Raw genomic sequence first — 17,120 nt, 5'->3', positions numbered from 1 at the left:
TGAATAGTGATTCATCTTCAACAACCTTCACACAGTCTAGGATGAATGAATTAAAACTTCATATAAAACCAGATAAAATAAACCTGATAGAGAGAAAGTGGGATATAGCCTTGAACTCACTAACACAGGAGATGACTTTTGAAACAGAATAATGGTATGGCAGGCATTAAGATCAACAATTCATAAATGTAACGTTAGGAAAGTAAAGCATCTCTGAGGTAAATAACACTGTTATTCAGACAAAACAGTAGCTTACAGAATGGGGAAAAGGTTTTATCAACTCCATGTCTGACAGAAGCTATTGTCCAAAGTATAAAAAGAAGTCTACAAAAATTCCCAGGTATACAAGAGGCCATGCCTGCCAGAAATCAAGGTAGAATACCTGCAGTTCTTATTTTTCTCTTTTTTGCCCCAGACCAAACCCCAAATTCTGGTCATAAGCTTTGCAACAGATCTCCTGTGGCAGACATCATAGCCCCACTGTTTTCATTTCCTGTGAATCCCACAGATCTTCCCTTTCTAACATTCCTTTTAGAACTCATTGCTGTATGAGAGCACCCAAATACAACAGGCATATATTGTTTAACCAAAGTCCACACCTCCCAAAACATCAGCAAGGTTTCCCATAAATCTTTTTCCTCCCATACTTCCCCCATATCCAATTACCCCAACTCAGCCTAAAATCTGCAGCAGAGCATCCCCAGGAGCCTGCTCACTGACCTTTTGCTCCTGTCAACAATACAAGCCAATGATCTTTCACCTATAATCTCTGTAACCCCACTTGTTGTTCTTTATCAGCCCCCAACCACATGTGGCATCCCCAGTTATCCCAAAGTCTGCTTCTCCCAGGGTGAGTAGGCTGAAAGCAGACTCATAACTCTCCTACTGCTGCTGAGATCCAATCACCCAGGACTTGTTCCTGCAATAGAGCTGAAGACTTGCTTTGTTCTCTGTTTTCCTTTTGGACCTCACCCTCAACATATCACAAAGGCTTTCTCCTCCAACTATTTTTGTACCAAGTTATCCCAGTAGTCTGGCCTCCAACACAAGCAGGCTTTCCATGGGAACACATAGGCCTAGAATACCAGAAAAACAAGCAACACTCTATCAACGTTCTCTGTGAAATCATGGGCAAAAATAAGAAACCAAGGGAAAAAATACTCACTAAGAAGACAAAATCCAGAAATTGGTAACCATATCTAAAACCCTCCCAACCAAAATGCCCAGAAGCTAGAATAAAAGACAATCTATAAAGGCAAAGGAGATATATATCCACTAGAGACAAGTTTTCCTACCACAATAGGTTCCAAATATTACAACATAACTGATGGATAGGAAAAGGTCCTTAAAATAAACCACATATATTTGGTACAGATCTATAAGGAAGGAACAAATAAATACCACAAAGAAAGCCAGGAAAACACACAGAAGTAATTGGAGAAAATGAAGAAATCAAATAAACAAATCAAGATTTTACAAATAAACAGTTGAAGGAAAGTAATAAAACTGTTAAAGATCTGAAAATGAAATTAGAAGTAATTAAAAAAGTGTTGAAACAATTTTGGAGATAAAAAAATTTATGAATTTGAATGGGAAATACAGATTCAAGATTTTTCAAGAATAAGAGATATTGAAAATAGAACCCTACACAATGAAGACATGGTAGAAGCAATGGAAATATTGCTCAAAGAAAATATTATATCTAAAAAGACTACAAATTAAAATATTGAGTAAATTCTGGGACACTATAAAAAAGTCTAAAAGCAAAACACAAGGCAAGAGGCCCAGAAAAGTACTTTCAACAAAATCATAGAAGAAATTTTTAACCTGCAATAGTATATGACTATGAAGTACAAGAAGCATACAGAAAGCCAATAGATTAAACCAGAAGAGAAACTTTCCTAAGCACACGATAATCAGAAAACCAAACATACAAAACAAAGAAAACATATTAAATGCAAGAAGGAAAAGACCAAGTGAAATACCAATGCAGTGCTGACTTGTAAAGTGAGAATCTAAAAGTCAAAAAGGCTTAGACTGATGTGTGACTGACTCTAAGAGAAGAGAGGTGGCAGGTAGGTTATTATATCCACCAAAGGATTCAGTCGCTATAAATGGAGAAGGTAATACTGCCAAATATACATAATATTTATCTACAATACCAGGCCTATACAAGTTACTAAAAGGAAACTACCAACCAAAGGAGTTTAACTACATCCATGAAAACACAAGGTATAAATAATCTCAGCAGAGCAAATAAAATATCACACACACACACACACACACACACACACACACACACACACACACAGGCACCAACAAAATATCAGGAATTAAAAAAAATTGGCCATTGATATCTCTCACTATCAATAGTCTCATTCACTTATAAAAAGAAACAGACTAACAGAATGGATGGGAAAACAGGATCCATCCTATTTGCATACAAGAAATTCACGTCAAAATCATGTATAGGCATTACATCAGGATAAAAGATTGGATTAAGATATTTCAAGTAAATGCACCTAAGAATCAAGGGTGTGTAGACATTTTAATATTTGACAAAAAATGTTCAATTGAAAACAAGTACAAAGTGTAAGGAAGGCCACTGCATATTTTTCAAAGGAAAAATCCACAGAAATAATGTTTCAATTCTTAATATTTATGCTCCCAAGACAATGTCACACATGTTTGTAAAAGAAAAACCAATGCTGCTTAAATTATATATTGAACACACACATTGATAATGGGAGTATTAATTACCAATTCTCACCAATAGACACATCATCCAGACAAAATTTAATGGAGAAATACTGGAACTAACAAAGGCTGTAAATAAAATAGTCTTAACTGATATTTACAGAACATTTCACTGAAACACAAAAGAATATAACTTTTTTTCTCCCAGTTACAACTCTAACTTACAAGGCTGGAACCTGAGTTAAGAAAGGACTCTACCTTGTTCCATCTCATATAGCCCTCCTCTTCACAGTTTCTATAGCACAGGAGCAGGTGATGACTAATCAAATGAAACCACATTCTATATCAATTAGTATCATCCTAAGTGGGTATAAGTAATAGCCATAGAGTAGAGTCAGCTGATGCTCCTTCCATTAGTGTGGTCTTAATGCATTTGCCAGGACAAATAATATTTGTGGCATACCTAGTCTCAGAGAGTTTTCACATAGATATGCTGTTAATATTTTAGATGCTCATGCTATGCCTTCCAAAGATCCTTCAAAAGTAGAGGTAGGAGACCTGATACTCCTGAACATCTCAAATGTTTCTGTTTCTCCACACTTCACTTACATACATTCATAACCACTGGCCTTTAATTTCAAAGTCCAGTTATTCACTCTCTCTTTAGTAAAGGAGGAATGTGTGGACTGTATATGATAGGTTTGCATTCTTTGAAAAGTGAGGCTGTCACTTCCCTTGTCACTTGCCTGAATGACAGCTGTGGCAAGGGATACTTGGCAATAGATGAGAACAGGGTTAGAGAAGGTACCCACTAGCTCATATTTGCTATTATTTAAGAACCATGTTTTTTCTCTCTTTGTATCAAAGTTTTTTTATTCTCTGACATTTATATCCCAATTACGTCTTATGTTTGCTTTTACTAATTTTGCTAAGTATAGCTGCATATTTTGCTAAACTGTGAAAAATGCATATTTCATTTTCTGGATTGTTGATAGCTATTTTCATACAGAGTTCTTTAGTCCACTGAGCCACTCTAACCACTTTTTTTTATTAGAGAAAAAACTAATAAACATTTTTCTTACATTTTACTTTAGAGTGTAAAGTGTACACTCTATTTTAAAAAGATGTAATACTGGCATATACAAATTTTAGTAGAATGAAGGTTCTATGTTAATGTAACTGGAAATGTAGTGAAAAGGTGTTTTCTAGAAGAAAAATTATGTTGACCAGATATACCAAGTGTGAATATATAAGACACTTGTGTAAACATAAAATAGATGAACAGTAGTGGGGAGATAGTATATGCCCTTAATCTCTACCCTCCTGGCCTAGACAGCTATAGCTCTAAACATTTCAGGCCATTCTACACTACAGCAAAGTATCATTCAAAACCATGTCATCCTTTCCCCATTTATGGCCTATGTAAGCATTAATTCTGTCCATACACACAGATGAATACTGATATATATCTTAACAAAATATATCTCTTGTATTTAAATTTATTTAGAAATAAATCTTTAAAAAATATTTTATGCCTTCATTAGATAAACCAGAAAGAACAAAAAAAGATGAAGTTGTATGTAATAGTTTATAGTAACTATATTTCGCACTGATTATTAAAAAAAATGAAAGGACAAGAGCCAAATGTTTCCCAGACTATTCTGTGCTCATCAGACAGTATTTGACTGCCTTAGCCAATTCAGTTAATTTCATAAGAAAATACCATAGACTCATTGGTTCACATATCATATGTATTTTTCATATTGCTTGATAATTCCAAAATGAAGACATAATCAGATTTGCTGTTTGGTTAAAGCCTGTTCTATTAACTTTATCTTCTGAGTAAAACTCTAAAAATAGAAATAAATACTACTCCACGTGGAAGGTGAAAATGGCTCCTTTTATTTATGGGAGACACACTCTCATGAACTGTTAAAACATTTTGTAAGCTTCCAACTGTAGACCAATTTATAACTGGTGTTATTAAATAAAAGACCCAGTGCCAAACATAAGGATGTAATCCTTAGATATCTACTTCTTATCTATATCCTCTTTTTGTGAAAACAAGAACCTTAAAGCTAATCTCCTTTTTCAGCCATTTTCCTGACCATTAACAACAACTTGTAGCCACCGCCCCTAAACAATGACAACGATCCTAAACCCGTAACCCACTGAAAGATTAAAAACTACACTCCCTCCCCACCACTTGGGAATGTGGGTGTCATGTTCTTAAAACTGCTTCCTGCTGTTTGTGAGAGAAGGAATCTTTAGGGGATGCTAAAAAGAAAAAAAAATTGGGTTAATTGTCAAGTTCTGGGAGATGTAGCTGTATCATATGCTGTCCAGCCAAAGTGCAGGGCTTTTCTGAAGTACTTGTTTGAGTAGTCTGTGAAGCTTTATCATCTCAGCTAACCATCTCAAAATCATTCTGAGCAGTTTGTAGTCTAAAGCTGATCTTTGAGTAATGTTTGTCAGCTTAGTGGTATTATTATTGTCCACATGGACCATTGTTGTGGGGCCCCATTAACTTTCTGGAGACTTCAAATTCAATCTGTGGCTTGGGCATGATTCCTGCTGAAAACTGATAGATATTCAAACACAAAAACATTTATAGGCACCTAAATGAAGTCTTTTTACTAGAATTAATTAGTACTCTATATGACCATCAATATTATAACAAAAGTTTAAAAAATATATAAATCTTATAAATTTTAATATGAAATTCATATGTTATGAAAAGATTAAAGAATCAAAATAGAACCAAAGAATTGAGATTGGTGTCAATAGAATAGTCCTTTAATGTTTTTGTTTTCTTCTGTTCCATATCAGAAGATGGCTCTTTCTTCTGACATGATGCAGAGATTTTGCATTTTCCTTTTGACAACATGCATAGAATTAGAGAAAGAGAGAGCCATTGTCCAATTCCAAATCTAGCTTTAATTTTCAATTGAACTGGAAATACAAAAAAAAACCCATTTGTGTTAAATGTCTTTAGAGAAGAGTAGAAACAAACATTTAGGAAGACATATGAAATTTTATATGTGATACACCAATAAGCCAATTTACTCTTTCTTGGGACAATTTTTTCTAGATGATGTGTCCTTTTTCTTCAGATGTCTCATTTGTCCAGTGTTCTTCAGATTTCTTAGCCTTCATTCTCCTTGAAGTCAAAAACAAAAGGCCTTCTGCAAGCCTAACTTTTGGGAGATTTTCTTTTGGCAAGTTATAGCTAATTAAATGAAAAGCATTTGTTACTAGTATAAGTTAGTTTAAATTGGATGGTCATGCTGGTTGATGAACTATCACCTCTTCTAATTAAGAGGTCTCTCTTGTTCAAATTGAACCTTTATCAATTTTGATGGAATCCACAGCTTATCTTCTCCTGTAGTAACAAAAGCAAATCCTCATCCTCAAAGTGACACATATCCTGGTTTCCATTCTGAGGTCAGCACATCCTTAAAGTATATAGGCTGATTTAAATCAGTCATTTTTATCTACTATCCTATGTCTCTCTGCAGCTGTTGTTCCTTTCTCATTAGCATTAAGAAAATTCAGTGTTAATAGAGCATTATGTAATCTATTTCTGTGTTTTTTGTTATCCCTTTCTGTTTATTTAGCATATCTTTTAGAGTTTGTTTTGATCTTTCGATGACTGCTTAGCCTGTAGGATTATGTGGTATACCTGTAATATGCTTTATATTGTAATAAGCAAAAAACTGTTTCATTTTTACCAGAGACATAAACTGGAGAATTGTCAGTTTTAATTTGTGAAGGTATACCCGTGATGGCCATAACTACTAGCAAGTGCTTGAATACCAAATCAGCCTTTTCAGAACTCAGAGCAGTTGCCCATTGAAATCCTGAATAAACATTAATAGTGTGGTGTACCAATTTCAATTTTCAAAATTCTGCAAAGTGTAAAACATCCATGTGCTAAAATTCATTCCTCTGAGCACCCTTTGGGTTATATCCTGCTGGTAGCAGAATCTGATTGTAGAAAGAACAAGTAGGACATTTCCTTACTATTTCCTTGGCTTGTTGACAGGTAATGGAAAAAATCTTTCTTTTAAAATCTTTATATTGATATGATTTTTAAATGAAATTCTGAGACCTCCAGCATATTTCCTATCAATAATTTATTAATCTTGTCATTAACTTGTGCTAGAGGGCCTGGCAGACCCATATGGCATTGGATGTGAGTTATAAATAAGGAATGCTTCCTATTCCTGATTATATCCTTTAACTCAGCAAATAGTAAAGTTAATTCTGACTCATTGGGGATAAATTCTGTAGTCTCAATATGTAATAGCACATTTTCATCATACTGATATTCAGTAACTGTGTCGAGAGTTTCTGAAAAATCCAATAATATCAACAGAATAGCACACACTTTCAATTTTCATACAAATTATAAGAACTTTAAACCACTTTACTTAAATTTTCTGATTTGTAACCTGCCTTTTCTTGTTTCTTTGCATCTGTACAAAATATACTAACTCCATATATGGGTGTTTCCCATACTATATGAGGCAAAATATAATCAACTGTCTTTATAAGTTGAATTTCATCACTTTGGGGATATTTAATGTTAATCTCTCCCAAAAAATATTGCAAGCTCTTTACCAAGGTTCACTTTGTGCCCATGATTTGTCAATGTTCTCAAGTTAAAGGTAAGAATATTTTTGCCAGAACTATTCCTGATAATTGATGATGTCTCAAAGGAATTTCCCAAAGGCAGTGGGAAAAGATCACCTTATGTTTCTTATTCATCTACATTTTTGGTCCAATGTTTACCCTTACCACACCTTCTGCATAATCCAGAATGGAGGGACATTCTGTTGCCATTGTTTCTTGAATAGACATTTGTTCTATTACACTCCATTTTCAAATGTCTTTGTTTTCCACAACCAAAACATCTGACATTATTTTTCCTCAGTGCTTTTGAAATTACTTCCCCTATCCACATCTCATCATGGTCATGAAATTCAATATTATTTGTGTCCCTGATCCAATCAACCAAAGGTGCTGATCTTGTCTTTAATGGCCTGATTATCCTTTTGCATTCTTCATTTGCATTCTTAAAAGCCAACCATTCAATTATTATCTGTCTAGCTTCTGAATTTGGTATCATTGTATTTACTGCTGATGACAGCCTTTGTAAGAAGTCTGTGAGGGATTCTCTGGGACCCTGTATAACTTTTGTGAATGATTCACTTTTTTACTGATTCCTCAATTCTGGCTCATGCATCCATGGCTTCCATGTGGCATAGAATTAAAGTTTGGTTATCATGTAAACATTGTCTTTATATATCAGCATATTCACCTTCTCCAAGCACCTGATCATGGTAAATTTCCACATCTCTAGTTCTACATAAGTTTTCTATTGTGTTTAGCCTCCTCCTTAAACCATGTACTCCACTGTAATTGTGCTCCAGACTCCAGGAAAGCTGTTACCAATTCTTTCCAATACTGAAGAATAATCCTATTACAAGTTGAACATGAGTTTAACATTTGCTTTCCAAGAGGAGAATGCATGCCATATGATACTATAGCTTCCTTAAATTTCCTTAAATCTAACTTTTCTACTGGAGTCCAGTTAGCTTGTACATGCCCTTGAGCAGGTATTTCTTATAAGGTTATCAGATAGATTAAGTTTGGTTGTTTGAAAACAGGATGTCTCTCTGTAAACATATAAGTCAATCCTGAAATAATTTCATCTTTCAATTCTTCTGCCAGGGTCTGAATTTCTCTATGATTTATTTTAACAGGTTTTTTTTTTAAAGCTTTTATCTTTGCCATTAAATTGACCAACATTTTTAATACTATAATAAGGATGATTAAACAAATAATATTCATATTTGATGTTGCACATATCCCATCAACAATAATTATTGTCTCATTTAATCATTTCATTTTCAGACTGTCTAATTTGTTATCAAAAAAGACCAATTCCTACCATTGTAAAAATATTTCTCATTTTTTTCAGGTGGGAGAAATTATCTTCTAACTAGTTTCTCCCTTTAAGATATCTTAATGACTTACTAAGTCTGTGTAGAACAATAGAAATCCATGGGAATTTCAAAGCAGCTACCAATCAAGGTGGCTGTCCAAAATGGGAATCCAAAGAGAGAGAGAGGGAGAGAGAGAAGAGAGAGAGAGAGAGAGAGAGAGAGAGAGAGAGAGAGAGAGAGAGAAAGAAAGAAAGAAAGAAAGAAAGAAAGAAAGAAAGAAAGAAAGAAAGAAAGAAAGAAAGAAAGAAAGAGAAAGAGAGGGCCAATTACCCACCAGGGGAAAAAATAGCTAAAGAAAGTCTAGTCACATGCTCTGGCTTGAGCCAAACCATTGGTCCTAATCCAGGGACTCTATAACCCCAGAAGCAATCCAGCTCTGTCCCTTTGCAGTTCTGTCCACATAATCTGGCCAAGCTGGGGCCTGCAAGGCCACAGCCAAGTTGCTATTTTTTGAATTCCTGCCCCACAGCTGGTCACCAAATGTAGCCGAATTCCTAAGCAGTCTTATTAAATACAAAATATCAAGACAAATATAGCAGTGAAAACCTTAGAGATCAGGGAAATAGGAAGGGTCACAACCTAGCCTTACCCCACCACACCACAACTTCCAAATTCTGTACTACTTCCTCTCTAGTTGTGCCTTTATTGCCTTGCTGTTCTGCCCTCTCATTGGCTCTTAGCCCAGCTACCTCACTTTCTGGTCACGGCCTGTCTATTCAGACCTCCAGGTCTCTATGGCTGGTACTGGGATTAAAGGCATGTTTTATCATGCTTGGCTCTATTCCCTATTATGGCCTTGAACACAGAGAGTCCCGACCTGCCAAGTGATCAGATTAGGGCAGGTGGTACCACTGCATGGCTTTTCTGTTTGCTTAAATGTCTTGCTATTTCCTCTGATCTTCAGGCAAACATTATTTATTAACATACAAATAAATTATTACCACATTTCAGCACAATAAAATATCACCACATCCAGTTTATTATGTCATTCCACCTTCACAGCACAGGACAGTTGTTTCAGTATTTGGGGCTGGTTGGGAATATCATCCAGTTCAGGATGGTCCTTCTATTTACAACAAAGGATTATCTTTAGATATTTGTCCATAATAAATATTATACCTTCTTACAGAACACCAACTGAAAACAAGTTTCCATTGGCCTTAACTTTTTCCGTGGATGAAGTCAATAGGAACCCTTTTCTTTTGCCAAATATGTCATTAATATTTCAGTGGCCCGAAGGTGGTTGTAAGAATATGTCAAAATTAAACAGTTTCATGCCTTTATCTGAAGAAAAACAATATGCTCCCCCTAATTATAATTGTAATCAAGAGATTACGTGTATAATGATGCTGACAGGACCAAATTGGAAAACATCTGTGATGATTGGGACATTGCTGGACCCCTACAGAGCTCAACAGGTAAGATTTTTGTGGTGTGGGTTTGCAAGAAATCTTGACTCTGTTGGTAAAATACCAAGATGCTAAGAAGAGTGTGTGGAATTATGCTAAACATTGTGGTTCAAGAGTACTATTCAGAGACATGATGCAGCTTCATTTCCTTTTTTGAAGTTGAGATGAGGGAAAAATAATAGGTAAGAAGTTTTAATTGAACTCTTTGCTGAAAGTGTGTTTACAAGTTCTTAGAAGTACATATTACCTCATGTTGCTCCCTGTGTCCTAGATCCTTCAGCTTACCTATGGACCTTTCCATCCTATCCTGACTGATCATGAAAAATTTCCCTATCTGTATCAGATGGCCCCCAAGGACACAGCTCTACCCCTGGCAATGGTCTCTTTGATGCTTCACTTCAAATGGAACTGGATTGGATTGGCCATCTCTGACAGTGATCAGGGTACCCAATTTCTCTCATATTTGAGAACAGAGATGGAAATAAATGCAGTCTGCTTTGCTTTTGTGAGCATAATCCCAGTCAATATGAATTTATACATGTCAAGAGCTGAAGTGTATTATAACCAAATCATAACATCATCTGCCAATGTAGTTATCATTTATGGTGACCCAGACAGTACTCTAGCTGTGAGCTTTAGAATGTGGGAATCACTAGGTATACAGAGAATATGGGTGACTACCTCACAGCTGGATGTCACTACAAGTAAGAGAGTCTCCACAGTTGGCTCATCCCATGGGACACTAGCTTTTGCACAGCATCATTCTGAGATTTCTGGTTTTAAAACTTTTGTCCAGACATTGAACCCTCTGAAATACACAGATGAATACCTTGCAAGGCTGGGATGGATGAACTTTAACTGTGAGGTCTCAGCTTCTAAGTGTAAGACACTGAAGAATTTTTCATTCAATGCCTCATTACAATTTCTAATGGGACAGACTTTTGACATGGCCTTTAGTGATGACAGTTATGACATATATAATGCTGTGTATACTGCAGCCCATGCTGCCCATGAGATGCTTCTTCAACGTGTGGATAATGGGAAAGTACACGGTGGTAACTGCTTGAAGGTAGTGTTTTTTCTATTGCATGAAATTATATGTCATCAATAAAGCCTTTAAGAGTCTGTCAGATGCTCCAATTTACTCAATTAGCAAATATTAATCAAATAGAAATATTTCTGAAAAATTGTCCTTGTAAGGACTTAAAGCTAGAGTCTGATGTAAATCTTAATGCCAAAGCAATGGAATGGAGGGCACAATTTATCAAGGAATATCATTGAACATGTTACAGAGCACCTGAATATTATTTCACCTCTTCTAATACTGAAAACGTAACAGTGCTACCTCATTAATCCTCTCTATGATGAGAAGATGAACCCTTGTTCATCAATTGTCAAATATATGGTAATCAGTGTATTGAGATGGTTTTCAGAAGTCTTCTTAACTGATTGTACCCTACTGTAGGCTCCAGGGACCTCCTTTGGCACTCTGTGAGTAATTACACAGGAAAGAGTGGTGGTGATATTTTTTTCAGAACTTTCATGTGTCCGTTTGTGAATGAATGGTTGTAACTGTGTAAGGGAGCATGATTTTATTTTCTGTGTATCTGTGTTTACCCGGGTTCTGTGAATATTATGTGTCTATATATCTACATATGTATCTGTGGAACTGAGCATAATTTTTTCTTGTGTCAATGTCTTTGTATATGTGTGTTTCTTTCTATGTATATCTTCCTGTGTGTTTTTCAGTATATGTGCCTGCATGTCACTACTGTGTGTTTTGTGTATGTGCTTCCATATATGAATATCTGTGTTTCTCTCTCTCTTTCTCTTCCTCTCCTCTCTCTCTCTCTCTCTCTCTCTCTCTCTCTCTCTGTCGGTATGTCTGTCAATCTGTCTTTAATTGTGAGCATAAATTTTTATATGTCAATGTTCTTCCATGTGGGTGTTTTAATATGTATATGTTTCCCTATGTGTATTTGTCTATAAATATGTGCATTTAGTGTGAGCCCCTGTGTTTTTTCACGTTTCTGTTTCTGTGTGTCTGTTTTGGTTAGTATGACTGTCTGTTTCTTATTATATTTTGATGTGTGTGTCTGACATACATATGTGTGTATATTATATGTATCTGTAGTATGTATGTTTGTCTGTATGGATGTGAGTCTCTGTATGTGTGTGTGTGTGTGTGTGTATCTCCCTCTTTCTCTGTGTTGTGCATTTTTCTTACCAATATTTTGTATATGCATGTATGTTTTTGTTTCTGTTTTGTAGTTTCTTCTGAAAGAACTTAAATTCTAGGAATGTTATGATACTTTTATGTATCCACTTACTTTTATTGTATTTCTCCCCTGGACAACTTCTTTAACATTGCTTTTAAGAAGAAATCAGTATACATTTTCTGACATCAAGGAAGGGCACATACACTGTAGAATGCTGCCTCTCTTTCAGCTCAACTCCTTTCTGAGGAAGACTCATTTCACAAATCCTGTTGGAGAAAAAGTGAATATGAACCAGAGAGAAAACCTGCAGGCAGAGTATGACATTTTCCAGATTTGGAATTTCCCAAACGGATTTGGACTCAAGGTGAAGATAGGAGAGTTTAGTCCATATTCTCCACATGGTCAACAGCTCCATTTATATGAAGACGTGATAAAGTGGGCCACAGGAAGTAAACAGGTGTGTCTGACCTAACTGTAATCATTTCTGTCACACAGCAGTAACACTGTCAAGTGGGTCCATTTTGCTGCCTTTTAACTGGTGAAATGAAATAGAATGTCTCCATTGAGAAGCATTTTCTAGTTTCCTAGTTTATATTTCTTCTTTTCAGTTTTTGATGTGACATTTTGTTAATTCTTCAAGGGTCTCGGACATGCATACCATGCATACAGTGATTTTCTTTATAATTCCAGAACATGTTTCTAGTTTTTAACACAAAAAGAAAAATAATAGTTAACACTGTATTATATTATTTCTAGTAAAGTGAGCAATGTCCTCTTGATTCCATTCTGATTACTACACAGTGCTAGTCCTTTTTTTCTGCTGAAAATTTGACATAGATGCTGAAAGACTGAAGGTCAATGTAAAGAGGAATAAAGTAAACACAGTCAAACCATTAATAATTATTGAATAATTTGTTTTAAGCCTTTTTTACCAACAGGTCCTAAATTGCCAACATCTCTAACCAAATATTAAGATAATTTTTTCATGTCTCATTTGGATAACCTATGAATTCTAACTTGGCTTTTCTTTCTTTCTTTCTTTCTTTTTTCTTTTAAATGTGTATGGGTGTCTTTTCTGCAAGTATGCCTATGCAACACTGGTATTTGTAGTGCATATAGATGCCAAAACAATGAATTGGATCTCTGGGATGTGGAAAGACAGCTTAGTGCCTCACAGTGGATGCTGAAAGTCAAACTTGAACCTTGTATATATGAGCAGCAATTGTTACAGAGAACTGAACCAATTCTACACCGTTGAAGCATGTCCTGTAAAAGATTTTACTCATTAGAGCAACATTCCTTGGTCCCATTAGTTCTTTCATAGTTCTATCTAACAAACAAGGGTATGGCTGTTTTCATTATCTGTGTGGGGAGGATGTATTATTGGTAGTAAAAGAAATGGCTTTGGAAATTTATAAATGATGTATACTACTATGAATCTAAGGTTATATTATAGGAATCAATTCTGATCTGGGTGGTTTTAAGGTAACCAATTCAAACTTTCTGAAAATAAAGTAGCTCATAATTTAAAGGCACTAACTAAAGAAAAGCCTTCAAGCTTGATCTAAAGTTATACCTCAGGTAGAACAGATAGTATACAATCTATGAAAATTATTGTTTTTAGAATGACAAGGAGAAATGTTATCAGGGTAAAGGTCATATGAGCTGAAGGTACAGCTACTGAACTACATATCCATTCAGAGAGCAGCAATACAATTTCAAGTGTGCTCTAACCAAGCCTCACATGAGCATTGAGACAATATCCACTGCAGGAATACAGAAAATTAAGAATAATACAACCAGTACTCAACTCCCAGATAGGAAAATTTCAATGCAGAAACAGGAACAAAAATAGAAAGTCATCAAAGCAATGCAACACCAAATGTTGCAGTCATAGCCTTAAATGTATGTTCAATGATATACTGAAAAAGAATTCAAGCAATAATTATAACAGTGTTCCAGAATGTCAAACAGGACACAAATCACCTTCAGGACAATGCAATGAGATCACAAAAAACTGGCATGCACTAAGGAACTGAAGGAACATGTGACAGATGCATTCCTAAATGTACAAAATTATGAAAAAGTCAAACTAAAATATGCAAAGGAAATAAAATAAATCCAAAATATCACAGTAAAACTTTTCTCTAAAGGAATATTTAAAGTTGAAGAAAAGTTGGCAGCCTTGAAGACAAGGCAGAAGAATTAGAAAACTGAAACTGTGACAAAGGTTAAAATAAGAAAAAATGAAAAATATGTAGGGCCAGGAGGATAGCATAAAACAGTCAGAATATAAAAAATTGGGAGAAGAGAAGAAGAAGGACTCACAATGGCATCAATAGTATATCCAGTAAAATACAATGGGAATTTCCCAAAATATAGGGAGATAGGTGGTCATCTTGAGACAGGACACTTAAAATGAAAAAAAAATTTCCTGTCACATATTTTACTTAAAATTTATATGTATATATTTATACATATAAAGAAAACAAATTGAAGGCTGCAGAGAGAGAAACCCATTTCTTAGAAAGGTTCATTCTAGATAACATCAGATTCCTCCAAGAATTCTCTTAAAAGGAGATGAAAAGCAAGCAGTTAGAGATATAATGGTAAAACCCAGTTACTGTACCTAACAAAGTTATTTATAGTCAAAGGAGTCTATGAGGCCCTTCATGGGCATAAACTTGGGGACACCTGGAATTTATCAAAACCCAAAAATGGAGGGCACAGTTGAGAGATATTTTCACTTAACATGAACTAGGAAGATCCATTTGTTACCTGGATCTTTGAGATAGGGAGATATTCCTTATATTAGGTGATGGTGGTACATGAATTTAGTCTGAGCACTTGAGAGGCAGAGGCAGAGGCAGAGGCAGAGGGATCTTTGTGTTCTAGGCCAGCCTCTTCTACAGAGCAAGTGCCAATAAAGCCAGGGCTACAAGAAACCATGTCTCTAAACCCCCAACCCCCCAAAAAGAAGGAAAAGGAAGTCATGCATTTAATTAACATCTTTTAACCTGAGAAAAGACACATCTTTAATCTGGATCTTAAGCTGGGAATACACAACTTTGAATTACATCATTTGATTTTGAAAATCCCACTCTGTGATGGAAGCCTATATAGGAAATTGAAAAAGTAAACTTGCGTTCTTTGTCTTCGTTCTCTCACCTTGCTAGCAAGTCCATTTCTTCACTGGCATTAGAACCATCTATGGTACATAAGTGTTTACTGAAAATCAACTGACACATCCCACATCATAGAATGAGAAGATTCTACATTTTGGATTGCCATTTATACCTAGTGATTGCTAGATTAGCTAGACCACATCCTAGAAGACATTCTAATATTGTGTGAATATATATATATATATATATATATATATATATATATATATATATATATATATATATATAGAGAGAGAGAGAGAGAGAGAGAGAGAGAGTCAGAGAAACAGAGAGAGTGAGGGAGACAGGAGACAGAGAGATTCATTCTGTAAGTTCTTTAAGGACCCTAACAAATACTAAGACAGACCCATGTTCAGTGATACATATGAGTTATAGGAATCCATAACCACTCTAACATTTCTATGGAAGACACCGGAAGAGCTCATACACACTGAAAAGTAAGATAAATATGAGTGGTCAAAAAGAGAAAGACAGCAAGCATTAAACACCAGAAAGAAAAACAAGTGTTATATACTGTATCAAGTATTGCAATAACAAAAATGGACAATAATAACAAATAATTATCAATAAAAATTCCATGTCAATCTTCACATTCTCTAATCAAAATACACAAACAAGATTGTTTTGTAAAACCAACATTCATTTTTTTCTTCTAAAAATAAACCTCACTTACAAACGTAGAGAGATCCCCTCTGTAAATATGGAGGGAAAGAATTTTGAGGAAGTGGAACATAATAAAGTAAATGAGGGACTAAACAATTTGATGGACATCATAGAAAAATTCTCAAATAAACACTGATTAATATAAGTCAATAACACAACAGAAAGTCTGTCCCTGTGACAAACATAGCTTCATTCCAGGGATACAAGGATGGTTCAGCATATGCAGGTCAGCTTAGTAAATGGGCCACATAAATAGATTAAAGCATAGGACTACATGCTAGACCAAATATGTGCATAAAGTGCTCTTAGCAAAGTCCAGCATCCATTAAGATTTTAAATTAAAAAAAAATACAAAAACCTAACACAACAGAGGGAACACATCTTGACTTATAAAAGTTTTCTTTTTTATTAATTAATAATTTTTCCCAGCCTGATCCCATTACAACTTTTTTCTATGGCAATCTTATTGACAACATTGTGCTGAAGGAAGAGAAACTCAAAGAATTTCCATTAAAGTCCCAGTGAGCCCACGTATATGTGGTAGTACATATCTGTAATCAAACTCTTGGATCAGAGGCAGGCAAAACCTTCTAAGTTTATGTCCAGTGCAGTATATATAGTGAGTCCAAGTGAGCTAGAGTTGCATGTAGAGACGCTGCCTCAAAAGAAATGAGCAAAAAATGGACAATGATTTTGTTTTCTAGTTCCATTCACTTGCCTTCAAATTTCATGATGTCATTGTTTTTTTATGCTATTGAGTAATACTCAATTATGTAAATGTATCACGTTTCTCTTATCCCTTCTTTGGATGAAGGCCAACATCCTGAGTGAGTTAACCAAGACCCAGATACAGAAACATGGTATGTGCTCACTCAAAAACTGGACATAAGATAGAAAGCAAATGATAACCAAGCTACACTCCACAGCCCCAGAGAT

General features: G+C 35.2%; 1 protein-coding gene across 2 annotated transcripts in view; it reads left to right on the top strand.

The window, feature by feature from the left end:
* Window positions 1–17,120, top strand: part of LOC143271879 (vomeronasal type-2 receptor 116-like) — a 58,325-nt gene that overhangs the window by 11,953 nt on the left and 29,252 nt on the right. For both annotated transcript variants that reach the window (XM_076564383.1, XM_076564387.1), the window contains exons 2-4: window positions 9,838–10,126; window positions 10,389–11,186; window positions 12,566–12,793. In XM_076564383.1, the coding sequence (XP_076420498.1) occupies window positions 9,838–10,126; window positions 10,389–11,186; window positions 12,566–12,793 (1,315 nt within the window). The remainder of the gene's footprint in view (window positions 1–9,837; window positions 10,127–10,388; window positions 11,187–12,565; window positions 12,794–17,120) is intronic.

Source organism: Peromyscus maniculatus, chromosome 1, assembly GCF_049852395.1.
Source record: "Peromyscus maniculatus bairdii isolate BWxNUB_F1_BW_parent chromosome 1, HU_Pman_BW_mat_3.1, whole genome shotgun sequence".
Lineage (NCBI taxonomy): Eukaryota > Metazoa > Chordata > Mammalia > Rodentia > Cricetidae > Peromyscus > Peromyscus maniculatus.
Note: the sequence above shows the minus strand (reverse complement) of the source record. Positions and strands in the feature narration are given on the sequence as shown.